Source organism: Coffea arabica, chromosome 8c, assembly GCF_036785885.1.
Source record: "Coffea arabica cultivar ET-39 chromosome 8c, Coffea Arabica ET-39 HiFi, whole genome shotgun sequence".
NCBI lineage: Eukaryota > Viridiplantae > Streptophyta > Magnoliopsida > Gentianales > Rubiaceae > Coffea > Coffea arabica.
In genome coordinates this window covers 39,121,317-39,142,899 of record NC_092325.1, presented here as the reverse complement: position 1 = coordinate 39,142,899, position 21,583 = coordinate 39,121,317, and the positions used below count along the sequence as shown (strand labels likewise).

The 21,583-nt window shown below is 34.5% G+C and overlaps 3 protein-coding genes across 4 annotated transcripts; all 3 read right to left on the bottom strand.

Annotated features, from left to right (window-relative positions):
* Window positions 1-844: 844 nt before the first annotated feature.
* LOC140013709 (la protein 1-like) lies at window positions 845-6,921 on the bottom strand. The gene is made up of 10 exons (XM_072063619.1): window positions 6,740-6,921; window positions 6,557-6,635; window positions 5,916-6,065; window positions 5,666-5,808; window positions 4,541-4,689; window positions 3,254-3,352; window positions 2,782-3,175; window positions 1,729-1,876; window positions 1,235-1,316; window positions 845-1,123 (listed from the first exon to the last, which is right to left on the bottom strand). Exons 1-10 carry the CDS (start codon window positions 6,791-6,793, stop codon window positions 1,027-1,029), a joined length of 1,395 nt encoding a protein of 464 aa, XP_071919720.1. The 5' UTR covers window positions 6,794-6,921; the 3' UTR covers window positions 845-1,026.
* Window positions 6,922-8,530: 1,609 nt separating this feature from the next.
* Window positions 8,531-11,928, bottom strand: LOC140013710 (uncharacterized). Its single transcript, XM_072063620.1, has 6 exons — window positions 11,487-11,928; window positions 10,260-10,387; window positions 9,925-10,028; window positions 9,708-9,795; window positions 9,530-9,591; window positions 8,531-8,994 (listed from the first exon to the last, which is right to left on the bottom strand). The coding sequence occupies exons 1-6, from the start codon at window positions 11,597-11,599 to the stop codon at window positions 8,842-8,844; spliced, it is 648 nt and encodes a 215-aa protein (XP_071919721.1). The 5' UTR covers window positions 11,600-11,928; the 3' UTR covers window positions 8,531-8,841.
* A 1,473-nt stretch (window positions 11,929-13,401) lies between these two features.
* Window positions 13,402-16,836, bottom strand: LOC140013686 (uncharacterized). Of its 2 annotated transcripts, XM_072063415.1 has the most exons (3): window positions 16,521-16,836; window positions 15,747-15,801; window positions 13,402-15,255 (listed from the first exon to the last, which is right to left on the bottom strand). In XM_072063415.1, the coding sequence occupies exons 1-3, from the start codon at window positions 16,546-16,548 to the stop codon at window positions 14,121-14,123; spliced, it is 1,218 nt and encodes a 405-aa protein (XP_071919516.1). In that variant the 5' UTR covers window positions 16,549-16,836; the 3' UTR covers window positions 13,402-14,120. The 2 variants fall into 2 exon arrangements, with proteins under 2 accessions (XP_071919516.1, XP_071919515.1); XM_072063414.1 differs by lacking the exon at window positions 15,747-15,801 and having other exon boundaries at window positions 16,521-16,835.
* Between the last annotated feature and the right edge of the window lie 4,747 nt (window positions 16,837-21,583).

Here is a 21,583-nt window from a genome sequence, read left to right as displayed (position 1 = left end):
GGAATTGAAGATTGTCTCTCTCTCTCTTTTTTTTTTTTTTGAATTTTCTTTTGTTTGGTTTGTGCCGGAAAACCTATGCTAATAAAATAATTAAATATTTCATCTCAATCTAGGGACCGAGAACTTTGATCAATGTGTTAAATTTTCAGGAATGTTTGTGAATTTACAAAAACTAATATGAAGTTCTGTAGATTGACATTCGTTGCACGTTATCAATAACTTATTAGAGATTTTTTTTTTTTCCTTCTTTTAATTTTTTTAACAAGAGATGGATGAAATTTAATAAATAGAAAGGAAAACGAGAGGGATTAAAACGAATCCATTAAAGGCATCACATTGATTATCGTTTAATCATTGGATTTTATTTCTCCAAACACTTCACTCTATCCTCGAGTAAATGTGAAATTTTGAATGAAGGCCTTTTACTCGCAACAGCAGGAAAACTCGAAACTATGCTCAACAGCCATTTCATAGGACTGAAGATTATTGTCTTTTTTTTTTTTCTTTTTTCTCATTGGTCTGTGCAATGTATTGTTATGGTGGAAAATGTATGCTAATAATGATCAAATGTTTTATCTCAACTTGGCGAGGAATTTTGATCAACATGTTAAACATTTAAGGAACTTTGTGAATTTACAGAATTTATTTATTTAACCCAAGATAAGTCAGCAAATTGTGTAAATTAAGGGAAAATGTCTCAATAAATATTACAGAGCTGTGGCTGTAAAAGAAGTCGGTGGTCATCGTCGGCTTGGATTTTCATTTGCTTCTGCAGTTTATGCTCTAATTTCTATATAATTCCACTGTGAAAAATTCCCATAAGACAGCAAAAAACAAAGACAAGGAACAACAAAAACAATCTGCTTAGAAACATTAAGGCTTGAAGGAAGAGAGTAAAACTAAAAACCGAAGTAATAATGTTTAGAGTTGGGCAGTAACATATGACTTAGTTAAGTCGGCACAAAATTGGTAAATCACTAATCTGTTGTTATAAACTCATGAGGCCATATTCCAGCATCTCATCTCTCACGACGCCCCAACTTTTTGGAACTTGTTAGGGCGAGTAGCTGAATCATTTTCTCGACCGCGAGAGTTTTTCCAACCTCTGTTGAATTTCCCTCCCCTGCACGACATTAAAAGGTTGAAATGAAGCGCTTTAGATTAGAAGCCATCCAAAGATGAAAAGGTCCCAAAAAGGAAGTGAAAAAGGATGGCAACCAGCAATTTCCCCTACCTTCCCCGGTTTCCCTTGACATTTCCCCGGTATCTGTCCTGGTTATTGCGGAGTAGACTCCAGTACTCCTTTTCAGCATCACCTGCTCAAGTTAAACAACAGCATAAGTATAAGCCCAAAAAAAAAATTCATGTTGTTCTAAGCAAGCGTAAGCACTGTTTCCTTGCTTTTCATTCTGGTTAAACTACTGGTATAGTTGCCAGTGCCAGTGGAACAAAATAAGAAGCCAATCATGCACCCCTGCTCAGGACTAGTACTCATTTATGTGCAACAACAGCAGCATAAATGAAACGGAGTGGATATGGAATACTTGGAAAACATGGTAAGGCAGCCAACTAATAAAGTTTAGCAAGATACTGGACATAGCAAGCAGCATATACAAGCGAGGGACTCAGCTACCAAGACAAGTTTGGTTAAGACAATAGAAAAATGTAACAAATTCTAATTGAACCGCCAAAAGCCGGTGGAGATCCAGTAAACATGAATATGCTTACCAGTAACTGGATCTAAAGTAGCAATGTAATTCTTCACAATCAGACCACCTTCCTCAACAAGAACAGCCGCAGCACGTGCTTTCTGAGCTGCCCCTGCATCTTCAAACCGTATGTATCCTGATTCTGATCCAATCTTGAAATCGACAAACTACAAAAGAGAAATAAGAGAAAATGCATGAATAACACTCTAAATAGATGTATGCCAAACCAAAAAGATACAACAAAATTCACTATTCCCTGTGGACCAATGCCGTCACATCCCTAGGTCCCAAGAAGACTTATGCCAAAATTTGGATTCAGTATAGCTAATGCACAGGAACCCAATTTCCAAAAAATCTCTCCCCCTCCCCGAGGCTCTGTCGACAGGAGCTTGCAAATACAGGTTTTAAGAACATTTGAACATACATAATACTAGTCAACTTACATAAACACGAAATTTTTTACAAATAAAAAACTATTATATTGATGAATTAGACAGTGAATGTAGGGATTCCAGACGTTCAAATAAAACCCATCCCGGCTACACATAAATACGCAGGGAATGTAGGGATTTCAGATGCACCCGAAGTCTAACTTTAGATATCTGATCAGGTCTGATATTACGTCCTGTATGGATGTCACATTCTTTGGCAAATATGTGTATGTTTGGTCTCACAAGGAACTGATTGGTATAAGTAAACAAAATCAAGCTCTATATCGAAAAATCTTGCCCAGACATCCTTTTCACTTCCACATCATCCAATTTTCAACACGGAACAAGCAATGCAAGTCCAAATTACATGCTTTTACCTTCAGTCACTTTCAGGCATACTGAAAACGAGTACTTTTTGGACATCTAAAAAATGGATGCTGTTTCACTAACAATTCTGTTAAACAACTTCACAATAACAAGTCATGATGGTCTTGCCAAGTTCAGCAAAGAAAAGGAGGGGGGTGAATTATTAATTAAAAAAAAAAGCTGCAAAGACAACTAAATGATAGAGTCATTAAATACAAGCAAGAGACACAGGAACCCAAAGAAGTTGGCCAAATGAGGACGGAATACAGAAGTACCTTGACAGTGCCAAATTTACCAAAAACACTTTTAAGATCCTCACGCAACACTACATCCTTGTTGTCCCTGTAAGAAGCAATAGATAACTTTTCTTCACTTGAATCACGGTTGTCCTTCTGGGCTGAGCCAGGTTTCTCTGTATCACTAGATGCTTGGAGTTCATTCTCTGGACCATCATTCTCTTCATCCTTTTCTTTACCACCCTCAACATTTGCCTCCCTATTTTCTTGCTCGTCTCTTGTATCAGCAGTCTGTACAGCATCACCTTTGGCTTCTTCAGAGTTTAAAGTATTGACATCATCAGCAGCTGACTCATGATTACCATTCTGTTCCGTGGCACCTTCAACTGAAATCTTTTTGAGCTTGAATGCAACAATTAAGCCTCTGGGATAGCTGCCAAGACCATATCCATCAGTCAAGTATAACTGTTGATGTTATTAAAACCAGAAAAGATTACTGATGAAAACTCACTCTTCTTCAGCATTGGGATTGTTTTTGAGTTTTGAAGCAGAATGAGAACGAGATTTTGCTTCTTCTTCTTGCTTGGCTCTTTCAGCATCAAAGTCCTTCCTGGATCAAGTGAAGAAATAAAGCATGTGAGTTATGCCTAAAACATTTGTTGCATACATATATAAGTTGTTGCACAGATATCTCAAAAAAAAAAATTATCATCTCCATATAACATGTTTACTAAATACTCTGGCCAGAGACAAGGATAATGTCTTCAACAGTGTACATACAAATACAACATTATTTTCCCACAATATGCAAAATGACTAATTTGACAAGCTTCAATGATTACTGGATCTGCAAAAGCATCTGTGTGTGCGCGTATGTGTGTTTGTTGCGAGTCTGGTATTTTTTTGTGTGTATTCCCCCCCCCCCGGGGCACAGTTCAAAAGCACCAAATATTATGAGATACAACTGATTGAATATATATTCAAATGTGATAACAGTAGCACTTGGTTTCTATCCAATGCATTCCACCATTTTTGTACTTCTAGAAGAAGAACAAGAAGCCAGTGGAGTCCCTCTAATGAAAAATCAAGTGCAGATGTCACTACTCTATGCAGAAAGTAATAGGTATACAACTAGTCAAAATCTTGACCATAAAAGTAAAGAATTTTATTCATAGAAATCCCAATGTGTTGAAATAACATTGAATAAGAACATTATAATTTTAAAGGACATAATATTAAGAGATTCTTCTGCAAAACTTTTCTCTTTAAAGGATGAACCACAGGTAGCAGTACTGATTATCCCAAGGTAATAAAGAGTTGGAGTAGAACTCAATCAAAAAATCAGTTACTTCACCATTACTAGTGAAAAAAAATTCTTAGCCAATACAAGACATCAGCTTTAGGGATACCTCTCATACACCACCCCCAAATTTACTTCAACCATGTGACCCTCTTTAATATAGATGATCATTATAAACAGATGAAAGTAATCAATGTGGATACCCGCTAGCCAGACCTGGCATTGCATAGCATGCCTCCTCCAGATGAGCAAATAACATAATCTTCCCCTCAAAAAAGGCATTGATTACAACCAGTAAGTTTACGCACCTTTCTAAAGCAATATATGCCCATTTCTTTTCAACACATCATAAACACAAAAAAAAGAAGAAAAATAGAATATAAATTTTTAAAAAATGAAGAAGAGGATAACATGAACAAAGACATTTGGCTACTGGTTTCATTATAAGTATGTTATAAAATAATGATTCAGTAAAACTCAAAGCCATCAACGGCTTACTTTGGCTTTAGCTCTAGTTCCATCCCAGCATAAACCAAGCTTTGCTCTAAAACTTTTGCAGCATCTTCCTCTGAGGACAACTCAATCAGGGCAGTGCCACAGAACAATCTTCTATCAGTAACATGACGAGGCAGCCTTACACTATTCACCTGAACAAGAAACAAATACAATCCAAGAAAACATATCTGTAAATCACTATGAATGTGAAAACAATCTGCATAAACATAAAAACTCAGGTCTAGTATACTCTCCAGAATCAACAAGATAACACTCGATGTATACTCGCCAAAATGGCTAACAGTGTTAAAAAAATCAAAAAGCAACAAGTTGACCACAAATTCAGACTCTCAGAATATGGCCTTATCGTCCTAGGTTTAGGAAAAAAGTCAAAAATGCAAACAAAACCAGCAACTTGTGGTTGCCAAGCTAGAAGTACTAGAATTAATCCAGTTGGAAAGAAAGACCCTTATAGGGAGCAAATTTTTATATTAAAAGCCTTCTATCCTTTCCAAACGGTCAACTCAGGTCTAGTTTTACAGTGAAATCAAACTTCAATAGAGCAAATTACTGCAATTCCAATATTTTAACACAAGCAGCCAACATGGCTGGTTAAGAAAATAAACCTTTTCCCCGTGGAATGTATTATTGTGGTGGCAAATCACATTGATCTCCTTTATGGTTTGCTGACAGCTGGAGCTAAATCTGCCCATAAAGGTGTAAATTGTCCATTTTCAAGAGATAAAAATGCAGATCAATCTAATCTCTCCTGCCTCTCCAGCTCAACAATTAGGTACGATTCAGCATTCTAGGTGTGATTTTATTCTCTTCATGGTATTTCTACAAGCATAAGCATCTATTTGTGGAGCAGACATGCTAGTAGGCAAGTAACATGTATACATACTGCAAACAGGAATAAAGCTTTTTAATCTATAAATTTACATGATGAAACTAGAACTAGAATAGACAGTTTTTTATCTTCACTAAAGTTGTAAACAGCAAAAAATCATACTTCAAACAAACTATAGTAATAATGAATATCAAAATAGAATCCAAACAGCAGGGTGTTCCAGAAATTAAAGCAAAGTTATAGGGTGGTCACTGCTGAATACTCCCTCTGGAAAGTACCTTAGCAAACTGGCCGAAAAAGGATTCTACATCTTCAATCTTCACATCATACTCCAGCGGAGATGCTGCAATTGTTCTGACATCCAACTGCTCTATAACCTCCTCTGGTTTTGCGAGTTCAGTTACCCTACCAACTCTTTTACCTAAGAAGAAAAATACCAAGACCAACATGGACCTGCTGTGTTATCCGGTTAATTACATGTTATAAACATCAACAAAGAGCATTGCAAAACAATCGATAAAATCTCACCATCTTCAGAGACTTTAAGGAAAGAAGAAGTCCTCAGAGTTTCAGCGACAGAGTGTACTGTATCATCAGATACATCTTCAGGGGTTGCATCTCCAATGCCAAGATGAGTTCTCATCCGAGAGAACGAACATATTAGAGCCAAACTAACCACTATACTCTCAGTCAAGGAAAACAGCAACCCCAATTAGCACCAAATACAAACTGTCCCTTGCATCTACTAAATTGCATTAACCTACTAGAATAAAGATCCAACTTAAAAAGAAAAGGATGAAGCTGTTTAAACAAATAGAATCACTTCTTAGCAAATGCTTTCCTTTCATATTTACTCTGCGTGAGGTCTCTTGCATGCGTGCAAATGGCTTTTCTCCCTCAGCACATTCTCAAATCTTTTAAATGAATCCGGATTAAGACACCAAATTAAATGTAGGGGGAAAAAAAGAGAGAACATTGCTCTGATTAATTTTACATATTACAGACGCTTAAATTCTATGATTCTGCAACAGAGCTAACCAACCACCAAATTAAGGAGTAAAAAAAAGGAATTTTTGCGATTAGACATAAGTATTATAAACAAGAAGAACGTTATACAAGCTATACTAGAAAACAATAACACTAGGTTCATCAGAGAAAGAAAAGGATACTGCCATCTTCACTGTCATTGAGAGTCTGCTTAAGAAAAGTATCCCTTGGAAGATTACTATCACTGAAGTAAAATTCTACCTGAAATTTCCCAATTCAGAATCAAAACTTATACTCGTTTGACAAGTAAGATTCAATTTTTACGATGAAATTGCAAGATTAAAGGAGTGCCAAGAAAAGGGAACCTGACGAATGACTTTTTTTGCAGTTTCCTCGTCCAAAGATGCTGTGTTCGCCATTGCTTTTGCTTCAGGTGTCGAGTCGAGAGGGGAAGTTGACTGGAATGGGTATATTTTTTAGGGTTTCGGAGGCTGTTTGTTATTCAAGGGCTTATTCTGAGAGAGACTGGGGACTCTGGGTTTATGGGGTCCTCTAGAATAAAAGGCAAAATTTCAATTTGAGGAAGCATATTTCACGAAAATTACAAATGGCCTCTCAATTTGTAAATCTTTATCTCGTGGTTATCTCTTTTTTCTTTTTTTTTCCCTTAGTGTGTTTAAATAGAATATTACTTGAAATGTTACATGAAATAATTATTATAACAATTTTTATGATGTAAAATATATGTTAAAAAGATAATTGAAAATATAATAAAGTTGTTGGAAAATATGTTTGTGATACAAGCAAATAATAATTAAATTTTCTTTTTTTTTTGTATCCAAACACTTATCTCTTTTTTATTTTTTTTCACCTTTTGGTAAAAGAAACAATAATTAGAATCTATTTTTTTTTATCCAAAAACAACAACTCAAGAATCTGTTGAAATTTATACTATTTTTAAATCTTAAAAGTTGAACATTATGCTTGTATCCAAGTCACGAGTCTAAATGAAAAGCGTGAGTGATTCTACAAGTTCAATAGTGCGCCTCTTGGCACGCAGGCGGTCATAGTTTGGAGTGAACTCGAGGCAAAGGGATTTGGTGATTCTACACATTCGATTCGCGACCCACGGGGTGATGTTGCAGACCGCTCATTCTATCCCATAACCAAAAAACTCTCCCAACCGTGCCTGTTGGGTTCAACTTAATCACAAGGGTTCTTCGGTGGGATGATTTCCCCATTTTGTACTGAAAACTTGTTCTAACTGTTACAATTATTGAGAAAAATAATAAGAGAATTAAAGGACAAGAGTTTATTTCTTTGACTTAACACGCATAATATCAAATTGCTCCATTGACAGAATTCAAAACAACTTCATTAACTATCCCACTAACTCCACTAACTATCCCACTAACTCCACTAGTTACTCCACTTACTCCACTAACTCCACTAACTTCACTAATTAGATAAAACGAAACAAACCAATATGACTAACTAACGACCGTAAATAATTTCTAACAATAAAACGATTTTAGAGGCCCCTCCTTGGGATTGGTTCGGATGATTTCGATGTACCCTAATTAGGTTCCAAAATCATGTGTTCAAATCACCTTTCTATCGCTTGTGTATTCTTCGAAGGCGGGGTGCACAGGTACAGGAAGATTAGGGATTTTAGGGTATCATGCTCGCTCTATAACCAAGCCCGATTAAGTTCAAATCTTACGCCGTAATCCGATGACCAATGTACATAAGAAGTACAACTTGATTTTTGGCCCAAGAAGTGGTGAACCATTTTCCATACAAATTTAGCACGTCGTACTTTGCATCCCCACAAAGAACGGATTTTTATAGGGACAAAAACTCAAAGGCGACAGAGCCAGTTCAAAGCATGAAACGCACGGTATTCCCAATGTGAAATTATGAGCAATGCTAAACTTTGTGTGTCTGGCATTACTCCATCTTTATGCAAGATTGACATATCCACAAGCAACTGCCATGTTTAACATAAAATTCATGAGAGTGTGTATCCTCTACATACCGCAAAAACCCTCCTGTATCGTGAATCCTTGTATCCTAACTCAGAATGCACCCATCCGACATGTATAAATGCAGGCTCTAAACAATGTGTATGAGAGAGAGAGAGAATCACCCATATCTGCAGACACGTATAAGACAGTGTTTTTCGTCATTATCAAAATTTCCAAGTACACAAGCTACCAATACAAGATAAGCTCTCGCTCTGAGATCGAATCTCATTTCACAACCAGCGTGTAAGAGGCACACTGAAGACACAATCCCATTGCCCAACGAGCTTATTTATGTTAAATTGCTTCACAACATAAAATCATCCCTGCCGGGCCGGCAAACACCACCACCACCTCAACCACCACTCCCCAAGAACTGATGGATAATTTTGGCATTTTGGAGAATGGAGAAAAATTGAATAATTCATTGAATCATTCACAAATCACATGAAGTCGTCTTCCAACTCCTGAAGGGTCTTGTGGCCTGATGCGATATCTTTATTAGATGTCATCTTATCCGCTACCATCAAATTCTTATAGCTCCTTAAATCTGCCTGTCTCTCCTTTTCAAGCCTCTCCATTTCCTCACGTCGTTTCTGCGAAATCATGTTGCTCAGAGCAAGGAACATAGTATTGCAAAAGATGCACAATGCTTAACTGCATATGAGGAACTATCAGGTAGAACTGAGACTCGTACATAAAAGTCAAAGATGTGCCACACACATAATGTCTACTAAATAATACACATGATCAATGTAGTCTTGCTTCTCCTAATTGGAGTACCGAGTAATATTTGAAGCCTAATATTTCAAAAGTACACCAAAACCACTTCAGACCAACAACATCTAAGCCCGCATGATACTGAGATGATGCAACAAAAGAACCACAAATCTACTTAGCAGCCAATCATAAAGGTAAAGAGCAGAAGATAGTAGAGCAAGCAAGAAAAATGAACAGAACATAAACTCTCTCTTGAAAATGCAATTACTGTCATCTTTTATCCTCGCACTAGATGCAAAATGTCCATATCTCCTTTATAATTTATGCTGCATCACCCTAGTAATGTATGACGTGAATTACAATATTTTGTTCCCGCCCAAAAAAAAAAAAGAAAAAAGCTACACAACTTACTTTTTCCCTCAGCTGATTTTTCCTTTCAGCTCTTTCTACTGCATTAACTGCTTCTCGCTCAGCTGAAGAAAGACAAATCAAAAGCATGATGCAAAGAACCAAATGAGAAAGGCATATCGACAAGAACAACAGTTTGGTGTAGCAGAACATATCTTAAAAGGAGAATTGCTAGTCATACCTTTCAAATCAGGTTTCCTTTCCACCTTTGTCCGGTTTAATCTATTAACTATCTCATTTATTCGTTTCTCCACCTTGACGGTACGAACCTACAGGAGAACCAAGATCAGATATAGGTAAATTTTTCGTCCGCCATCAACGGAGAATGGAACATCATATCCTGAAGCACAAGGCACAATGAGAATCATACTCCAGCTATTTAAAAATAATATACTCACCATTTTTGAGTTGTGAAAACCAACTTGGCCAACGTCCATGGAGGCAGTTTTTTTAAGATTATGCCATGGAGTATAAACAACATCAACATTGTTCACCTTATTTCCTGCCACAAGACGATGTCAGGCTAATTATGATTGAATAAGAGATCAAAAAATGGAGATGTCTCCATATTTTCTACCCATTCGATTAAATTTTTATACATTACACTTTCTCATTTATTCCTCAAGAACCAGGGCAAAATATATTTCACCAGCTTTCGAAGCTGAAGACTAATTCCATTAAACAAAAAGAGTTTCTCTTCGAAACAGTACAGAACAGGAAAATAAGAATTTACCTTGGATGGAATTTGCTTTGACTAATTGTGCACAATCTTCCAGTACACCTTCTGGTATATCATCAAATGTTTGGCCCTTATGCAATCTCAGATAGACATGGGCAGATGACATTTTATCCACATGGAACCTGCAAGGCAACTTCAAGTTTTCAATTAGTTCCAAACAGGTATGAAAAACAATGCACTGAAACAAACGGCACATGACCTCCTTGCCCATCAGAAGACACATATATACCTCGGGAAATCTATAGCATGACACCATGATTCACAGGTCTAATAAAATTATGAAAGGAAAGGAAGTTCTTGCACTTACTAGTTACACCTACCACCCTAAGAACATATCAACTTACCTACAATTTCATGATTTCCTAAAGCACATGGCTATGTCATTCTAAAATTGTAACAGAATAGTTGCTAGTAGACACTGTCCTGAATGTAACATTGTTGAGAAACAAACAGCTTAAAGCATTAAAGTGGTTAAATAAAGAACCAATACAATGGTTTCCTTCTTCACAAGTACTACTACTCATTTCTATCACTCATGTATGTCCACATTTCCACCTCTTGCAGCTAAATTCAACTTCTTCTACCAGAAGATGCTCCAATCTCAAAGAAAATCACCAAAGACTCTTTCTTTATCAGAACATCCCCAGTAAAGATTCTTTCTTTGTAAGCCATAATTTCTCAAATTCAATGTAACAAGAATCCTTTCCTTCAGGTTTGCCTCTCAGCCATTAAATCGAACTTCTTTCTTTCACTATACACCAATACTGTCTCAAACCACTAGGCTGACAAGAGTCTCATGTATCAAGGTGGCCTTTTTACAGTCTAGACGAACTCCTTTTGCATTTACATATCGTTCTTCAAATACTAAAAAGCACAGGCGCAATACCTCGTAAATATAACCAATCATCAATTTAGTAAAAATACTCTTTTAAATTTAGGTCCGAGAATTCAAGAACAAAGTTAAATAGCCACTAATCTAAATCAACATTTTCCAGGAGGCGTACTTTTCCACGAATAACCAAAAACTCAACGGAGCAGTAAACTTGTCACCTCAATACAATCTCAAAAAACAGAATTAAATGCTAATAAACAACACGTAAATCAGCAAGAACACCATTTTACACTCCAAAATCCAAACAGAAAACACAAACAAAAAAATCTAAAATTTCACGCAATATATACCCTACCTAAATTAGAAAAAAGCTAGGGTTTGAGAATTACCAAACGTCTTCAGGAAAGCCGTATTTGATGAGCTCCTCGTTCTCGTACTTATCGAGGCCCATGAAGATGGTGTAATCTCCAGCCTCAGGTCTCGCTTTGAAGTAGAACACCATTTTTCTTCTTCTGCAACTAGAGAGCGAAGGGTAGGGTTTCGAAATTTGCTTCCTCCTTTCAGGAAAGGTTTCGAATATTTATTCCCCCTTTTCTTTCCTTCCGGTTTTTTGTGGTTAGCCGAGAATCGAGAGTTGAGAGTATAAATTGGCACTGCATAGGTTGAGTTTTTATACGGAGAAATTGGCTTTCGGTTTTTGCTGACTCTCTGACACGTCAGATACGTGTGGATTCATGAACCCCATTCTGCCGTACAACGATATTTGCATGTGGTACAACACACTAGTTTTTGAGCATTTTCACCAGGGAAAAAAAGGTGGAGAGAAGAAAGCCTCCGATTGGAAAATTAGATACTACAATTTTGTTTACTCAAAAGTGGAAAATCTCCCATAAATTCCAACTTTATCATCAATTTAGGTTTGTAGTAATGAGTTAAAGAAAATGATTAATCTTTCTTGGTAGTGTGTACGCTAATAAAATGGAATTTTGATACACAGTACATGTACAAAATTTAGAAATCGAATTCAAGTTAATTTTAATTAAGTATTACGTATCTAGACTAAGGTTTCGAAGATTGGGATCATTTTTTGTTGTAAGATCCGTTGGTAGATCACACCAAAATATGTAAACAATAGTGATATTGATAATTTTTAACCCTGCAATTCATATATAGTAACAGATAATGTAATTCATGTGTAGTCAATATAATGATGACATTGTTAATTAAGGTTGAAATTGTGCAATATAAAGTATTTGGGACTATATGTAATATATTCAAAATGTATTTTATTAAAGTAAAATCTTGTTATTTCCTGTTCTAAATCCAAATACAATTAGTGGATAAGATGCTTAAGAAAGTTGACGTTATATGTGTATAAATCATCTCAATATTTATTAATAAAATAATTAAACACCATACATTTAGTTAATTATGATTTGTTAATTGATTATTACATCATTTTTTTATATAAGAGGATAATTAAATATTATATGTATATATATATATATAATGAAATGTTTCAAGTGTAATTTTATTGATTGAAAAATTGGTATACAATAAACAAATAATCAAAAAAAAATTTCAGAATAGAATTTCATGCCAAAAACATTTGGGTTCAAGTTTTTAGCCTACCCACTTATCCACCTAGACATAGCAAAAGTAGTAAATTCATTTTTAGAGACTCTAAACCACGCCAATTTATCACATACCAAACACTAGGCCTAAGAGATTACCTATAGCAAAGATCTATCTCTGCAGTATAGTGAAACATATGGTCAAATTTGAAGATTCACCAATTTTTGTAGATAAGGAATTAGGGCGAGGTATTTACATGGATTTAAAACCCTCTTAATTTAGTTTTCAATACAACAAATGACCCTCAATTTCGAGTTTTCTACACAAAAATTCTTAACTATTTTTTGAGAACATTAAAATCATATTAAAATTGTTAAATCGTAATATCTTACGTTGATCATGATATCAATTGTAAGATCGTATGATATAGATCGTGATCATAACAACCACGATCTATACACTCTAATATATACATTGAGGAAAATTTATGATTTTAATGACTAAGAAGAGTAACTCGAACACTAGATTGTAACAAAATCAAATGAATTTGATTGATGGGTAACATTCCGCCAGGCACAAAGCCAAGGCTTTTCCTCCTGCATTAATGTTGAAAACCAGGGATTAGCGGACCAATTGCACTTTGATGTTCCTAGCTTTGTTTCTAATAGCCTCATAATTGGGTTGGCAATATTCCTTGGGAAAGTTACCCACCGATCTCCAAAACTAAAGGAGAGGAAAAAGGGGTTATTGTTATTCATTTCAAAGGTGAACAATCCTATCTGCCAAGACAGAGAGAGTAGACACAAACTGGCCTATCGCAAAACTTTCATTACCATGCTTCCAAGGAAAGTGCTGCGAAGCTCATGCAGTCGTTCGTCCAAGGAAGAATCAACTCTTATATACAGTTCTCCCGACTCCCACGTTAAGAAGTCGTCCACGGGACTAGCATATCTAATAGAGTTAAAATCTGCATTGCTCCCATATAAACCCAATCACTAACCATGTCAGTATACCTGCTTAATCAACTAGCCCTTCCTCCATTACATCAATTTGGACACAGCTCGTATGGGGAGAGATTACTGCCCTGCTGAATGCCTCACCGAAACTTCTGTAGGCTAAACCTCCTCCTATGCGATCTAAAAGTTACCTTATCAAACAACAGTAAAATCTGAATTCAAGCTTCGCAACGGATAATAAGCCACCACTGCCCTATATTCAACAACATTCTTGGCATGAATCACATATTGGAAAGCCAACTATTTCGATGTTGATATCACTTGCCAAAGATTCCCAGATAAAAGGAAACAGAACAAATTTTGGCTGCCAGAAAATGAAAATTAAGGCCTAATGTAGTCGAGATGCCAAAAAGAGAATATATGAGCTGCCAAAGACTGAACTAAAAGGAAGGATTATTCTTCTGAAAGCAGATGTCCACAAGAAAATGGAACCTAACTAAAAAATGATGACCTCTGGGGAGGTTTCCTGCCCAAGATGGCCTCCCATACCAAAGGCAAGAATGGACCTTTCTTTTCCAAATATTCCCTAGTAGCTTTTTCATCAAGGAAGAAGCCCTTCTGCCTCAAAGTACTTATCATGGTCTGCGCCTCTTCCAAACCCTTTTCCCTACAAAATCCATCCACCAAACCAGCAAAAGTCGCAAGGTTTGGGGAATGCCCATTTTCCAACATCTCAAGGCAGAAGTCTCTGGCATCGTCCAATCTCTTTCCCCTGTACAGGCCCTGAATCAAGACACCATAACTGAAAGCATTTGGTGTGATCCCATTGTTCTGCATTTTTCTGAAAATCCTCACAGCATCATCAAGTTTCTGGGCCTTGCAAAAGCCCTCGACCACAGCAGTGTAAATAACCACTTCTGGGATTGTACCTTTCTCACGCATTAGTCCAAAAAGTTTCATTGCCTCTTGAACAAGGCCATCCTTGCAAAGCCCATCAAGCATCGCCACAGCATTGGGAATCAGCCCAGTCTCCTTCATCTTCCTGAATATCTCATCTGCGTCTTCAGGTGGCTGAGACTGAGCAGGTGACTCAGCAGCAGCTTGCTCCGACTTGTCTCCTCCTCTCTCATTGTAATCGGGGGATTGCTTATGATTGGGATTCTCCCCTTTCTTCCGATCAAAGCCAAGCCTGAACTTTTCAAGGAAATCAGAATCTTCAAGGCTACGCTTCTCCCTCTGTAGATTTTCATTATTACTAAATCTAAATGGACTCTGCTGTTCATTTTGTTGTCGAGCAGACGGGTAAGTGGGTCTCCTCTCTCCTCTTAAAGGTCTGTTTGGTATGGGTTCTGGAATATGATTGTAGTTGTTGTTAGGTTGAGAAGTAGAGGCATTTGAAGCATTCAAATGTTGAGGCTGACAACTATCATCATCACGAGCAGTGCTGAATGAACGCAGAAATTTCATGGATAATAGAACTGGAGCAGAGTTTGAACGCAATTCATTAAGGTTGGATCCTATAGCTTTAGAACTTTCTAAAGAACAAATGCTATCAGTTCTTTTCAACACTTCAGGATCCATTTTGGTAATGTAAGCTACATCACCTTCAACTACTTTCCAAGCTAACCTGCCAAAACATAAAGCACGTCTCTTTAAAAACACTTAATTTTTCAATTCAATGATGTGGTCTAAGGAGAATAACCAAGTCATGAAGCTCAAAACTGAATTAGCATAACTACTAATGCTAAAAAGATACTACATTATTACAATATCTTAGCAGCTAAGTATGCTAACAAACTGAGAAATAACAAATTAAATTCATATCATGCTCTGCAGAGGCTGCAACCAAATTCAAAAGCTTGTTTCAATTCCAAATTCCAGTGGTTTGGCATTATGTTTACATGCACATCAACAGCAAGAGAAACATAACTCAGAGAAATTCTGACATTGTACTTCCTTTCCATGTACTCATAAGCATCTCATCGCTCTGCACAATGTTATCTACCTAGAGGGCAGCTTCCCATATCTAAACAGGAACTTCTTTCTGGTCTGATCCTTAAAACAGGTTTAGGATTAGAGAAATGTAATCAGTGCATCATGTTCTGAAAAGAAACATACCAGAATAATGCCTCAACAGATACATGATTCCAATGATGCAAAATTGGCTGCTCATCTAGAACTCGGAAAAATACATCCACAATTAGCTGGATATGACCTAATACATAAAAGTCCTCGCGCCAAAGACAGAAGACACAAATTTTGACTCAGAAAGCTAGCATACAAGTATGCTTACAGAAAACTTACACAGAACCACAAACAGAAAAAGGCTGGCCATAAATTAATTCAATTAAAATGTTTATAGCATCATTTACACATCCTATCAAGAGAACAACACCTAAACCTCAACATGTTAAATAATGGGACGCACTTGGACTTCAAGTAGCCGAAAATTTAAGGTGCACACGTTATTAAAAATCTAGTATATCAGTAACTTTTGATGATCAAAAACCTGTCACAACCATATGGAACAAAATATCCACCGAAAATCAATCAAATGAAGGTCTCTGGACCAAAACAAACATGTCCAGTGAAGTCAAGAAACATAAATTTGGTTAGTCAAGGCCTCAAAGAATTTATACGACTCATTTCCAGTGTATCATATCATCCCTGCATATAAATATTAACAAAAAAAGGTTTAAAAAAAACGATAAAGTCAAACTCTTGCTCATTAAATTTCCCTTGCACCGAGAAACAATCAAAACCATTTCAACAATAAATTCCAAATTAAGACCATAAATTAAGGAAAAAATAAGAAAAGGAAATTAGGGATGGCCTAAGTAGCTAGCCTTTACAGATGCAAAGAAAGTAGAACGAAGGTTAGAGTAATAATACCCTTGAGGAATGGCAATTGCTCTTTCATTTGCTGCGGCGGGTGTAAGAGATAAAGGAGGAGGAGCCCAACAAGGTGCCCGGCGGCCGGAGGCTCTGAGACCGGCGGAGATGGTCTTCAACGACGTCGCCATGAATTAAACATAAACCCTAAACCCAAAGCGAAGAAGGATCAAGGACGAGCAATACCAGTGAAGAAGAGAGTATTTCAAGCAAGTGGGCCCTTCTCAGAATACCAAGTGATGAAAAATAATTGGAAGGACAGAGTTGAGAATTTTCACTGTTAAAATGGGAAAAACAAAAAAATAAGAAAAAGGAAGGGGTCGACCACTAATTGTATTACATATGAATTCTTGGTGAATACTAATTGTAAAATTGGATTAATGGCAAATTTGCAATAAAGCCCTTTAACATTGGGGGTGATTTGTGCTTTGTCTCTTAATGTTGTTTCTTAAGAATTTTTGTCCCCTTGATATTTGATCAAGGTCAAAGGCAAGAGTTTGGGGAATTACATAATCACTTAGAAGTTGGCAATTGCAATTGAACCCCATGAACTATAATTCTAGTTGTACTTTGTCCCGTTAAAGAATTTTATACTTAATTTACCTTTGAATTCATGTTAAAAGATAAAATTATCCTCGATAATTATTTAAACTCATTTTTCACTTTTCCCTCTATTTCTTCTCTCTCTCTCTCTATCTCTCTCTCTCTCACAGCATTTCTCTTATTCTCCCCATATTTAAGCGATATGCTATTGTTAATAAATATAATATCCAAGTATGTAAAGTGCACATCCTTTCATTTGGAATAATACTTCCAATGCGGTTAACATAAAAATGTTGATATTTCTTTTTTCTCTAAAGAGAAACTCCATATCTTATACGGAAAATGAAAAAAGGGGAAGATTTGGTAGTTAAACGAGAAACATCATGGTCACTGGGTTAATGTTTAATTAAACGGGGGGTCTTAGAGAGAATTATTGTTTGATTAACAAATTTGAATTCATGACAATTAGAATTTCTTTAATTTGAAACTCTCTTTTTATTTATGTAACATGAATTTAGACTCTCTAATATTGAAAATCTTTTACAATAATGGCCATGGTGGAGTCAAGAAGTTATGAGAGTTGGGGGCAATTGTAATCATTAAAAACTAATACTCTGCAAGTCTTAACAAATGCAGTAATTAAAACTCTGCAAGGCAAAAATTATGGAAATAGGGCATTATACTATGGGCCTGTTTGGCACCCTAGTTTTTTACCAAGTTTTTTAGCTACTAGTTTTTTAACAATTTTTGCTACAAGAACCCCAAAAAACTTTTCAAAGTTTTTTACCTACACACTTCAAAAATCTATACAAAAAAAATTTCTCAAAAACTTTTCTTCCTCCCTCACCCAACCTACCACACCAGACACCGCCTCCACCACCTCTCCCGGCGCCGCCGGTAACCTCAAAAATGTTTTTTGAATTTTTGAGTCCCTCGCCCTCAAAAATTTATTATATATATTATATATTTATAATATTATATATTTATATATTTATTTAAACATATTATAAATATTTTATTTTATTTAAAATATATTTTTATATATTTATATAAATATTATATACCACATAAATTAATATTAATACAAATATGTAATTATACATTTATATAAATATTATATATTATATATTTAATATATATAATACATATTATATATATTACACATTTATGTACATATATTTATGTATATTTATATACAATTATATTATGTATTATGTATAACATAATACATTTATACATAATATTAACACACAATATTAATTATATATTTATACATAATACTAATACATTTATACATTTATATTAATTATATTAATACATTTATATATAATATTATATATTTATATATTTATAATAGATTAATTTATATATTTATATAATATTCATTTATAATAATATACAATTATTACATTTGTAAATATATTTATATTATGTATTATATATAATATAATACATTTATATATTTTTATATAAGTATATAAATATATTTATTTATAAATGTATTATAAATGCATAAATATATATAAATATTTAAACAATAAAAATTATAAATTATAAACAATATTAATTATACATTTATACATAATATTAATACATTTATACATTTATATTAATTATATTAATAAAGTTATACATAATCATCATATATATTTATAAATTATAATTTATACATTTATATAATATTCATTTATAATATATACATTTATATTAATTATAAATTTATACATTTATAAATATATGTATATTATGTATTATATATAATATAATACATTTATATATTTATATAAAAATATTTATTTATAAATGTATTATAAATGCATAAATGCATATAAATATTTAAACAATAAAAATTATAAATTATAAACAATATTAATTATACATTTATACATAATATTAATACATTAATACATTTATATTAGTTATATTAATATATTTATACATAATCATCATATACATTTATAATTTATAATTTATACATTTATATAATATTCATTTATAATTTATACATTTATATTAATTATACATTTATACATTTATAAATATATGTATATTACGTATTATATATAATATAATACATTTATATATTTTTATATAAATTTGTAAATATATTTATTTCTAAATATTTATAAATGTATTATAAATGCATAAATGTTTAAGAATATAAAAATATAAAAATTATAAATTATAAAATACTCAAAAATATGTTTTAAAAATACCTTTAAAAATAATCCAAAAAACGTCTACAGTAACATTTCAAAAATTTCTACAAAAAAGTTTTTCACCTTACAAAAACTTTTACAAACAATTTTTTCAAAAACTTCTACAATGCACTATAGTAAAGTTTTAGACAAACTCCCAAAAAACTCAAGTTCCAAACAGGCCCTATATTATATCAAGGACTTTTTACAACAATTTTGAAATTTTATAATGACTAAAAGAAGTTTTTAAAAAGTTTAAGGTCCTCGATATAATACTTGTAGTCAATCTAAAAGAAATTTTGTATCATTGCTACCACATAAGTGCAATACCTTCAAGCCAATGAGGATTTGAAATGGGACATTTTGCCCTGCTGCAACATTCTGAATACTTAAAATACTAAATTGCATAATCTTTTATATAAGGCATTAAGAAAGGAAAATTGACAAATGGGAGGGACCATTTCAATAGTTTTCCCTTTATTTCTCTCTTTAAATATAAATCTCCTCATTAAAAATGTTCACAGATAGGCAGTAAGGCTGAGAAATCTTAATTATCACAGCTATTATTTGCATGAATTTGGTAGTCCCACTATTTACAAATTGCTTGGAAAATTGTTCAAAAAAAATCAAATCCTAGAGGATTTACACCCATAAGTATACAGATTTTTCCTTTTCAAATGTTACAAATTTTGCAAAGTAAGTACTGGAAAACAAAGCTCCTAGAGCAATAGTACTACAAACCAATTACTTTAGGAGTAGTTAGCCACTAAGAAAACTTTAAAATTCCATTTGGGTGTAGGTCAAGGGATCAAATCACTTTGGCTACATTCTAAAAATCTAGGCTTTCTTGGAATGTCGTCAATTGCTGAACCGGTAGTGGTTTAGTCCCCTCCGGATTGTCTTTGGATCTCTTCATATCTCCCTCCCCCTAATATAGAGTAGTGTATGTCTATCGTGTCCGGCAAAAAAAAAATACTAGAAAATAGAATGCCACAAGTCAAATTCCGACTAACTTTGCCTACATTCTAAGAATCTAGACTTTCCTGGAATGTCATCAGCTGTTGGCCCGGTGATGGTTTAGTCCCCTATTGATTGTCCTTGGATCTCTTCAGGTTCCCTCCCCCTAATATAACGTAGTGTAGGTCTATTGTATCCGGCAAAAAATTAAAAAAGTACTGGAAAATAAAATACCACAAGTCAAATTCTGACTAAATCTAGAATAGATCAATGTTTAATTTTTTTTATTGCACTATTAAAAAAAGTGAAGAAGAAGTTGACAATCACTGCCAGCTTTTGTACAAGTAAATATCATTCAAATTAGAGTCTTTAGCCCAGTAGATACCATCCACCTTTACATACCAAAAACATATGTTATCCCTTCCACATATCTGCTTGGCCAGATGCTTGTTAAAGACATCAAATTCAAGGATGTCACTGCCAAATTGGAAGCGGCAATAGTAAAGGGTGGTCTTGAAGAAATTCTGCTTGAAGGACCAGGAGAACTCTCCTTGAGGTCCCAGTTCGCGAAATCCAAGATCATCATCGCTGGATTGGCAATGGACGAAAACGGGGGATTTGTCTGGGGGAAGGCCGCTGAATACCTTGACAGTGTATCTGTCAAGCAAACCATGTCCTTGAAGAAAGTAAAATGAGAGAATGAGCAGCATGGGGAGAAGGCTTGTTTTTGTCATGGTGTAGCTCATTTTGCTTGGGGGAATTGTTGGCTTCAGAATTGATAATTAACTTCCATTTAGGGCAAATTCCACTTTACCCCCCTGTTGTTTAGCGTTTTTTCACATAACCCCCATATGGTTTCAAAAGCTATACATAACCCCCTTATGGTTTGGATTAAAGTGTCAAAGTAACGGAAATAGTCACTCTTAACGGCATCACCTAAAATATCAAAAATACCCTTATGTAAGGTTGAAATTTATGTATTAACCAAGGGGGGTTATGTGTATATTTTAAAAATCATAAGGGGGTTATATGGTAAAGTATTAAACATAAGGGGGTTATATGGTAAAATATAAAAATCATAGGGGGTTAATGTGTCATGTATTTATAAGGGTAATTTCGACATTTTTAGAAGTTCCGTTACGAGTGACTATTTCCGTTACTTTGACACTTTTAATCCAAACCATGAGGGGGTTATGTATAGCTTTTGAAACCATAGAAGGGTTATGTAAAAAAAGGGTAAACCACAGGGGGGTAAAATGTAATTTACCCTTCCATTTATAATAGTTAATGGATTGCAGTAATTATTTGGGGTTTTGGACGTTGTATGTCTAGTTACCTAAATTTACAGATTTATTGAGATTAGTA